The following is a 10,949-nucleotide window of genomic DNA, read 5'->3' on the forward strand; positions in this document are numbered from 1 at the left end:
TTTTTGGGAACAGGGACAACATTAGCCAGCCACTCAGGATACTCAACCATTGACAAGAAACCAACATGGAGTTGCTTCCGAATTTCTTCCTTAACCTGCAAACTCCATCGAGGGTGTAGTCTTCTCAATTTCTGCTTAACGGGCCTAGCATATGGTAAAATGGGCAGGTGATGCTGCACTATGGAGGGGTCAAGGCCCGGCATGTCCTCATATGACCATGCAAATACATCCAGGTATGACCTGAGCAGGTCAATCAACCTACTCCTCTCATCAGGAGATAGAGAAGAGCCAATCCTGATCTCCCTGAGCTGATCTGGTGCCCCAAAATCTATCAACTCTGTGCTACCAGAAATGGGTGTGACTTTCTCGTCCTCTGTGTCCGAATCAAACTCTGACTGACCACCCAGTGGGTCATCCGTATCTCCCATATCATCAACATCATATATATGTGTCGTGGGTGCTGGTGGTGCAATCAAAGGAAGATGCTGTGACACAGTTAAGTACTCGAAAATACTCATATCATTATTACCATCAGAAATATCATCAAAGCGGGTGACAAACCCGGACATAGTGTCAGAATAAAGAGGTGGGTCCACAAAGTCGAACGCTCCCTTAACAGAAGTAAAATCAGAAGTAACGACATCAAAGACTGACTCATCATCAAGTACGCAAACTCCAGATATGTCAAAAGCAGAATGGGGCCCGCGTGAGGCTGCGTCAAGGATACGACCAATGCCTATAAAATCCATATCATCAGTGTAGGCATCAAGAATAAAGTCATCCCCATCAATCTCGAGTACAGAAACTCCGAACATATCAAAAGCAGTATAGGGCCCGCGTGGGGCTGCATCGAAGATACGGCCTATGCCGATCATGTCCATCTCGTTAGTGCCATATCCCAAATCCATAGGTAGGTCATAGTCAGGGACCTCCTCGGGGAAACACATAGAGAACACACTAGCTTGGTCCGGTGATGGGGGCGCGACTATCATGGCACCAGGTGCCTCAGTAGTCCCGGTGTCCAAATGAATCTGACCTAGGGCCTGCTGGATGTCCTGAATCTCAACTGTCTCTGGAATGTGAGCAGTCCCCTTTGTGCGAAGTGTATGCTCTGAACCCCTGATGAAGTAGTCAGCCAACTGGAAGGTGTATGGGCGAAGAGGATAATCAAATGGAATACCAATCATGCCAGCCCTCACTCTATCCCTACGTAGCCGTGCCATATAACGTGTATCAGCCTCTGTGGGGATGTAACCCAATCCATAGGGTGTGTCGTGATCAACTGTGAAAGTAAACTCGTGGGGCCCCTGCTGGCGGCGACCCAATCCCATGCCAGGCAAATAAGACATGCCTCTCATCATGCTGAGCACCAAAGTGCTGTTGTGCTGGTCGAACGACATAGGTACCATATCTCTGCTGCCATCCTCTAAGCTGACAACCTGAACCTCATCGAACGTAAACCCGGTCAAATGTAAGTCATCCTCACTGTGACTGATATGTAACACTAGCTCAAACGAAGTGATAATATCTCTATCAGACTGTATCGTGATAATGCGCCCCTCGTGTATGAACTTCACCTTCTGATGGAGGGAAGATGGTATAGCACCAGCCTCATGAATCCATGGGCGACCAAGAAGCAGGTTAAAGGATGACTGAATCCTTAAAACCTGAAATACTATGGAGTAACTAACTGGCCCAATCATGACATATGTACTGAGTGTACCTATAACTGTCCTCTGAGTCCCATCATAAGCTCTAACAGTCTGTGTAGAAGCCCTAAAATCAGCTGGTGAAAACCTAAGTGCAATAGCAGTAACCAATGGATAGACGTTCAGGGCAGAACCATTGTCCAGCAGAACAGACGGCACCCGACGGCCTGAACAAACAACATCAATGAATAAGGGTCGAACATGATTTGATCCCTCTGGTGGCAAGTCATCATAAAAAAACACTATGCATGTAGCTCTATCAGCTGTCAACATGTGAATAAGCCCCTCTGGGGTAGTAGCAGTGTCAACCCTAATCTGGCCAAGGGCTCTAACCAATGCATCTCTGTGTGTACTAGATGAGGCCAAAAGGCTCCAAATAGATATGCGAGCTTGAGTAGTGCGCAGCTGGCGTAATATCTCATCATCTTCCCTCTGAACCTCCTCTCTGGCAGCTATACCAACAAATGGCCTGTCAACGGGTGGAGGCTGTGCTACCCTTCCACTCCGTGTAACTATCTGAACATCTCTATGAGGGGGCCTATATTCCTCTGGGAACAGAATGAAGGGTGTCATAGGTGGCATATGCTGTAAGTATACTGGCGATACTGGAGGCGGCCCATAAATCTTATCTGGGGTCAAACTGAATGGCCTGGGGATCTGCTGTCTAAGTATATATCCAACAAAATCTGACTCCTCATATAGACTGATCGGCTGAGGAGCCTCTCCATCCCAACCCATCATAAATATCTCATCCCCTGCAAACTCAATCAAATGTACCCCTTCCGGGGGTGGAGGTACTGCTCTAGTGTCATGAGTAGGTAGCGGGTCTGTGGCCACACCTGGGCGCCCCAAATCAACCAAGCCCTGATCTATCAAATCCTGAATGGCATGTCTCAGTGCTGAACAACTGTCTGGATCATGGCCTGCTCTCTGATGGTAGGCACAGTGAAGATCTGTCTTGAATCCTGGGGGGGTAGGCTGTAGTGGTGGTCTAGGCGGTAGTGGGGTAATCAGTCCTCCCTCAACCAATCTCTGAAAAGCTCGGCTCAGTGGCATCCCAAGCTGTGTGAACTTTCTAACTGGCCTCGGTGGAGGCGGTGCTCTATACTGATGATGGAACTGCATAGGCGGCCTCTGGGGTGCCTATGTAGCATATACCGGCTGTGGTGGCGGATGTAGATAAGTAGGCCCTACTGGCCTAATGGGAGCAACTGGTCTATACTGATCATGCTGTATCATCTGATAAGGAGTGCCAAAAAACTGACTCTGAAACGGAGGACGACGTGAAGACCGGTGTCCTGTCATGCCAATAGTACCAACATCTGAGGGCCTGGGGCCTGATCCCGACTTCTTCCCCTTTGAGTCTGAAGGGGAAGAATCTGCCCATAAACCTCTAGATATACCCTCCTCAATACCATAGAGGGCTTGCACTAACGAGCCAAAGTCTGTCTGAGGGAAGCCCATGAGATGCCTAGCAAAGCGGGGCTGAAGGCTACGCATAATCATACTCATCTGATCGCGCTCTGAAGGTCTATCAATAATCTGTGCTATCTTCTCCCTCCAACGAGAAATGAATGAAGTGACTGACTCATCCGGCCCTTGTCTGATGGCCTCTAACTCCCTCCGGGATACATCCACTATAGTATTGAAAGAATACTGTCTAATAAACTCCTGTCCCAAATCAGCCCATGTCCTACGTCTCGAAGGGTCCAATGAGGCAAACCAACGCTGAGCAGCACCACTCAATGATAGAGGGAATAACATAATCATTTGTGTCTCATCCAGTCTATGCCCGCGCATAACAGTGCTGTATAACTGCAAGTGAATGCGGGGGCACCCTATCCCCGTGTATCTCTCAATGTCCGGCATGCGGAACTCAACAGGCAAAGCTGCTATTGGCAGATCATCATATCCATCCCACCTCATCATCCCATCAGAAACATGTAGTGATCTCATCCTCTGCTCAATCCTGTCAATCCGAGCCTGGGTATCATCAACAATCTGTGCCGGTGCCACAACAGAATGCGGCGTAGTCTCAGTCTGACCATGCAACACAAATGCACCAGCCTGGGGAGCTGACTGAACCGGTGGTGGTGGTGGTGGAACTATGTAGTCCTGTTGTATAGTAGGTCCAGATGGCCCAGATGGTGGTGGTGGTGGTGGTGGTGTGGTAGAGTCATGCAGGGTGCTCCCTGGAATCGGCAATGGCTGGGCCTGGTGCCCATCAATCCTCTGACCCAGTCCCAAGATAACGTCCGTAAGTGACGCCATGGTATCGGTAATCTCAGCTAACTGGTCAACGGTAGCATACTGAGGGTCCATATCTCTATGATCTGGTATCTGCTCTAACTGGCTGGGTGAATCTGATGCTCTAACTAGTCTATCTCCAATCCGGATCCAAGCTCGGGAACCCAGGTCGATCTCAATCAATAATCCTATAAAATGAAAGGGGTACGTCAGTCCCCGTGACTATCAATCCTAAAATCAAACTAGGAACGTATAACTAAAATCTTCCGAGAGAATGAACTGACATGTGATGTCAATAGCTAAACTGATATACGGTTCCACAGGCAGGAACGGGATTCTAACATGGTGATACCTCAGGGGTAATGTGACTCAAAAGTCAAAAAAAGAGAAAAGGCAAGTCCTAAAAGACTAAATGACTGTACCCATAGGGATACGCAACCTAAGGTCCTAACTAACAATCAATCAATCAATCAAAGTGACATGCTGGCCACGCATGTATCCATGAAATCCAGCTCAGGGCTATACAGGTCTTCATTGCTCAGATATCCATCTTTTCCATAGTGCTCCCAAACATCGATATAGCCCTTATGCTAGACCCTATTCCAAACCCCTAGCTTGGTCAAAGGCGAACAAATTGGGAATGACTCCCAAGAAACACAAGCAATCCATGAGGAATAGTTGACCAAGACAAGTGATTTGGAAGTAAGGGGATACACACGTGCCCCACAAACACAAGCAGCAAGCAGTCATGCAAGGGAATGAGCAGTCATACAGCAAATAGTCATGCACAAAGAGATAGCCTACCACACATCTACACACAATCTAATCATCTAAGTCTAATCCCAAATGTCATAGCTAGATACCAATCAACAATGAGCAAGCATGCTAGAATCCAACAAGTGAACACACAAGCAACAATACATCACAGGTGCAAGCCAAATACCAACCAAGTATGTGATCATCAGTCATCTATGCAGCCTAAGAGTCTACTGATCAATGAACCATGTGCTCCAAAATTCCCAACTCAAGTTCAAGCTTGATCTTCTTACGAAACCAGAGATTCTGGGTTCGATCCCCAGTGGAGTCGCCAATTTGTGGACCCTCACCCGATCCATCGGACCGGCGCGACTCGCTATTAAAAGAGAAGAAGGAATGAAAAAGTTGAGTTCTCCAGTTTTGAAAAAACCCGTCCCCGGTGAGGAACGGTGTTGTATGGAGTAGCCACTTACTTTTTATTTTTATTTTTAAAATGGGGAAAATTAAGTAAGAACCAAAACCCCTAATGACCCCAGTATGGAAAAAAAACGGTCTGCGCAAACTAGATTCTGGGTCCGGGGATCAGGTTACCCATTGGGAAGGTACCTCATGCGAGGTAGCACCCCTCTAGGCCCGGAACTCGGTCTCTACTAATGAATTGGGTATGTGGGAGCATATGGGTCAAAGATGAAACCCTAGGCTAAATAGATGTCATGAATCACACAATCCTAATTGGTATTTGGCATGCATATGAATTCAACCAACCAAAACAATGGGTGCGTACCTGTGGTCCCCAACCATGCGCTGCATAAAAGGTCAGCCAAACACATATAAACATGTAACAAACATTCAGGATTAAGCCCCATGCATGCATATGATTCAACAATCAAAACCAATGATGCATACCTGTGGTCCTTAGCCATGTGCTACAGCAAAGGGTGAGTCAGCCACGCAACATGTATTCAGAATCAAGCATCAAATTTTGTGCCAAAAAGGAAGAAAGCTAGTTGAGATCAGGTAATGGACTCCCCAAATGTCATACAAATCAAACTAGAGTTACCTAGACCACACCACCCATAACTTCAAAATTTCCCATACTAACTGAAATCAAACACTGACTTAAACCTTCAAGATGGCTCACAAGTGCCCTATAGAAAATGGGTTTGAACCCTAATGGATAAGGGCTCGAAAAAATGCCGAAATCGAGGGCTACCTAAAGTCCTCCAGCAGAACAGGTTGAACTAGTTCTCAACTGGTACAACCTATTGAAGAATAATTCCCAAATTTTTCTAGAAAACTCCTAAATGAGTTAGGATTCAAACAAAAAAAACGGTTCTCAATTCCGAGCCCGGATGAGTGAGAACTGGACCAAGAAAGGCAGGTGTTCCCCATGGCTGACAGAGGCAGCCAGTTATGGTGCTGAACCGGCTGAACCGGTTCCCAACCAGTCCATCCGGTTGATAAAAAATCCCAAATTAGGTCAGAAAGTTCCTAAGTGATTAAGAAAGCAAAAAAAATAAACGGTTCTCAATTCCGAGCCCGGATGAGTGAGAACCAGACCAAGAAAGGCAGGTGTTCCCCATGGCTGACAGAGGCAGCCAGTTATGGTGCTGAACCGGTTGAACCGGTTCCCAACTGATTCATCCGGTTAATAAAAAATCCAAAATTCAGTCATAAAGTTCCTAAGTGATTAAGGAAGCAAACAAAAGAAACGGTTCTCAATTCCAAGCCCGGATGAGTGAGAACCAGACCAAGAAAGGCAGGTGTTCCCCATGGCTGACAGAGGCAGCCAGTTATGGTGCTGAACCGGTTGAACCGGTTCCCAACTGATTCATCCGGTTAATAAAAAATCCAAAATTCGGTCATAAAGTTCCTAAGTGATTAAGGAAGCAAACAAAAGAAACGGTTCTCAATTCCAAGCCCGGATGAGTGAGAACCAGACCAAGAAAGGCAGGTGTTTCTCATGGCTGACAGAGGCTGCCAGTTACGGTGCTGAACCGGTTGAAACGGTTCCCAACCAGTTCAGCCGGTTGATAAAAAATCCCAAATTAGGTCAAAATATTTCTAAGTGCTTAAGGAAGCAAAAAAAAGAAACGGTTCTCAATTCCGAGCCCGGATGAGTGAGAACCAGACCAAGAAAGGCAGGTGTTCCCCATGGCTGACAGAGGCAGCCAGTTATGGTGCTGAACTGGTTGAACCGGTTCCCAACTGCTTCATCCGGTTAATAAAAAATCCAAAATTCAGTCATAAAGTTCCTAAGTGATTAAGGAAGCAAACAAAAGAAACGGTTCTCCATTCCAAGCCCGGATGAGTGAGAACCAGACCAAGAAAGGCAGGTGTTCCCCATGGCTGACAGAGGCAGCCAGTTATGGTGCTGAACCGGTTGAACCGGTTCCCAACTGATTCATCCGGTTAATAAAAAATCCAAAATTCGGTCATAAAGTTCCTAAGTGATTAAGGAAGAAAAAAAAAGAAACGGTTCTCAATTCCAAGCCCGGATGAGTGAGAACCAGACCAAGAAAGGCAGGTGTTCCTCATGGCTGACAGAGGCTGCCAGTTACGGTGCTGAACCGGTTGAACCGGTTCCCAACCAGTTCAGCCGGTTGATAAAAAATCCCAAATTAGGTCAGAAAATTCCTAAGTGATTAAGGAAGCAAACAAAAGAAACGGTTCTCAATTCCGAGCCCGGATGAGTGAGAACCAGACCAAGAAAGGCAGGTGTTCCCCATGGCTGACAGAGGCAGCCAGTTATGGTGCTGAACCGGTTGAACCGGTTCCCAAGTGCTTCATCCGGTTAATAAAAAATCCAAAATTTGGTCATAAAGTTCCTAAGTGATTAAGGAAGCAAACAAAAGAAACGGTTCTCAATTCCAAGCCCGGATGAGTGAGAACCAGACCAAGAAAGGCAGGTGTTCCTCATGGCTGACAGAGGCTGCCAGTTACGGTGCTGAACCGGTTGAACCGGTTCCTAACTAGTCCAGCCGGTTGATAAAAAATCCCAAATTAGGTCAGAAAATTCCTAAGTGATTAAGGAAGCAAACAAAAGAAACGGTTCTCAATTCCGAGCCCGGATGAGTGAGAACCGGACCAAGAAAGGCAGGTGTTCCCCATGGCTGACAGAGGCAGCTAGTTATGGTGCTGAACCGGTTGAACCGGTTCCCAACTGCTTCATCTGGTTAATAAAAAATCCAAAATTCGGTCATAAAGTTCCTAAGTGATTAAGGAAGCAAACAAAAGAAACGGTTCTCAATTCCAAGCCCGGATGAGTGAGAACCAGACCAAGAAAGGCAGGTGTTCCTCGTGGCTGATAGAGGCTGCCAGTTACGGTGCTGAACCGGTTGAACCGGTTCCCAACCAGTTCAGCCGATTGATAAAAAATCCCAAATTAGGTCAGAAAGTTCCTAAGTGATTAAGTTCAACCGGTTGATAAAAAATCCCAAATTAGGTCAGAAAGTTCCTAAGTGATTAAGGAAGCAAACAAAAGAAACGGTTCTCAATTCCGAGCCCGGATGAGTGAGAACCAGACCAAGAAAGGCAGGTGTTCCCCATGGCTGACAGAGGCAGCCAGTTATGGTGCTGAACCGGTTGAACTGGTTCCCAACTGCTTCATCCGGTTAATAAAAAATCCTAAATTCAGTCATAAAGTTCCTAAGTGATTAAGGAAGCAAACAAAAGAAATGGTTCTCAATTCCAAGCCCGGATGAGTGAGAACCAGACCAAGAAAGGCAGGTGTTCCTCATGGCTGACAGAGGCTGCCAGCTATTGTGCTGAACCGGTTGAACCGGTTCCCAACTGATTCATCTGGTTGATAAAAAATACCAAATTCGGTCAAAAAGTTCCTAAGTGATTAAGCAAGCAAAAAAAATAAACGGTTCTCAATTCCAAGCCCGGATGAGTGAGAACCAGACCAAGAAAGGCAGGTGTTCCCCATGGCTAACAGAGGCAGCCAGTTATTGAGCTGAACCGGTTGAATCGGTTCCCAACTGATTCATCCGGTTGATAAAAAATCCCAAATTCGGTCAGAAAGATCCTAAAATATTCATAACCAATCAACAAAAATCATGTGTGGCCTTTATTATCCACACCCAAGCAATACAATCTTCATATCAAAGGGAAGAAAAGATGATGAGGAAGGAGGAAAAAATATGAAGACGAGGAAGATAAACTGTCAGCAAAGAAAATTCAGCATGCTTACCTCAGAATCTCCACCAAATATGATTCGTGTATGCCAATGATGACTCCCAAAACTAAGATGCTGTCACTCTCTTCTTCAAAGAAACCACAGTGCTGAAGCTTTCCCCCACGCTCTCAACTCAGAAGATGCTCCTGACCTTTCTCTCACCAGCAAAATTTTCCCTCTCTCAGAAAATCCAAAAGGTCATTTGCTCTCCTCTCTTCCCACCTTTTATACTCATACCCCTCTCAGCCTTTGAGCCTCCTGGGTTCCTCCCCTTCAGCACCAAAATCCCCTTCATCAGCATGGGAACTACACCCCTCATTACTTCTCTTAAACTTACAAGGCCAGCTCACTCCCTTCAGCTTTCAGCTTGCTTCACCACCAAGAATCCATATGGATTCGTGGTGGGCTGCAAGGAACCCAGACCAAGGCCCAAAATGGACCCACAACATTGCCCAAAACCAATCTGGAGCTTACGGGCCTGAGCCATGTAGGATTTGGGCACCAAAATTAATAGAATTAGTGTTTTACCTCAGCTGACTCAATGAACCGGCTGAACCGGACGAACCGGATGCCCACCGGTCTAACCGATGGCAAAAAATTTTGAAAATTTGATAGAATGTTCCTAGAAGAGTAAGGAATCCATGAAAAAAAATGGTGCATGATTACAAGTTCGGAAGAGGGAGATATGATCAAAAAAATTACCAAAAATCAGTGTTCTACACCGGCTAACTCGATGAACCGGCTGAACCGGCTGCCAACCAGCCGACCGATTGCAAACAATTTTGAAAATTTTACAGAATGTTCCTGGAAGAATAATGAATCCATAAAAAGAAACAGTTCTTAATTCTGAGTTTGGATGAGGGAGATATGATCAAAACAAGCCCGAGTGCTCTGAACCTCAACATGCCCCTATAAACTCCAACTAAGCTAAAACATCGGGATGACCCCACTTCCTTCCTATAGTGTGATGTGAATGACTAGGAAAATGGACATGGTGACCCTCCAAAATGAACCACATATGCACCACAATGGACCACAGACAAACCCACACGAGGCTCGGACACCGACTAAGCCCAAAAGGGGCCCTAGTGGTGCCATATGCGAACGATGGGTGGATGTGACACCCGAAGGATAAATGCCAGTGTCGAGGGACAAAATTGAGGGTCTACAGCACCTCTTTTTTTATATATATAAATACTCCACCCATCCACCCATGTAACGAGTAGTGAGGTCGGTGACTCCCAACCAGTAACGGCTTAGGGCACCAGGCTTTAAAGATTTTCAACATATACCCCTCGGACCTTGCTCGGGTTTCAAAGCAAGTAAAACATTTTTCTTTTTCTTTCTTTTTCCAAAGGCTCATTGGCCTTTTATAAGGTGTCTCAACACTATTAAAATGAGGTCAAAGGTACCAAGTCTAAATTTTCCTAAGTCAAGAGGGAAATAGTTCTTCATCTTATAATCGGAACCTATTGTGCACAGTGTGTGAAAAGATTAGAGTGGAAGACTTAAGATTGAAATCAAAAGAAGTTTCAACAATTCATCAACTTTAGTAAGCATAATACAAACTCTAAGACTATGGCAATAAGATAAGAATTTAATCTCTCCCATTTACTTTTGAGAATTTATCTTTGAGAAAACAAAGAGAGTTTGCAAAAAATTTGTTAGCAAAATAACTTAACCAAAAATTCAACAAATTACTTCCTCAACTCTCCCCCTCCCCCCCCAACTAGGATGAACATTGTCCCCAATGTTCCAAAAGCAAGAGATAATAAAAGGGAGGAAGTGATACCTCCTGATAGTAAGGGACTCTGAATGAACAGGAGAAACCACATGTTGCATAAGAAAAGAAAAATCATAAGAGTGATCATTAGAGGAAATAAAAAGGAATAGCTAAAATACACAAAAAGGAAGATGTCTATATAAACTGAGAGAGTACAATATACAAGATAAACATGGAATACATCCAATCCCAGTATAAAAGTGGTCCAAAATATATAAGACATCCAAAAACATAGAATATAGATACAAAAAAGGAGAGGAGTGATCGTATGATC

The 10,949-nt window shown here is 45.3% G+C and overlaps 2 protein-coding genes across 2 annotated transcripts; both read right to left on the reverse strand.

Moving 5' to 3' along the window:
* Window positions 1–1,426: 1,426 nt before the first annotated feature.
* Window positions 1,427–2,834, reverse strand: LOC117916979. Its single transcript, XM_034833218.1, has 2 exons — window positions 1,516–2,834; window positions 1,427–1,439 (listed from the first exon to the last, which is right to left on the reverse strand). Exons 1-2 carry the CDS (start codon window positions 2,832–2,834, stop codon window positions 1,427–1,429), a joined length of 1,332 nt encoding a protein of 443 aa, XP_034689109.1.
* Window positions 2,835–2,852: 18 nt separating this feature from the next.
* LOC117916980 lies at window positions 2,853–4,031 on the reverse strand. The gene has a single exon (XM_034833219.1). The coding sequence runs from the start codon at window positions 4,029–4,031 to the stop codon at window positions 2,853–2,855; it is 1,179 nt and encodes a 392-aa protein (XP_034689110.1).
* Between the last annotated feature and the right edge of the window lie 6,918 nt (window positions 4,032–10,949).

The sequence above is a fragment of the Vitis riparia genome, chromosome 6 (genome assembly GCF_004353265.1).
Source record: "Vitis riparia cultivar Riparia Gloire de Montpellier isolate 1030 chromosome 6, EGFV_Vit.rip_1.0, whole genome shotgun sequence".
Classification (NCBI taxonomy): domain Eukaryota; kingdom Viridiplantae; phylum Streptophyta; class Magnoliopsida; order Vitales; family Vitaceae; genus Vitis; species Vitis riparia.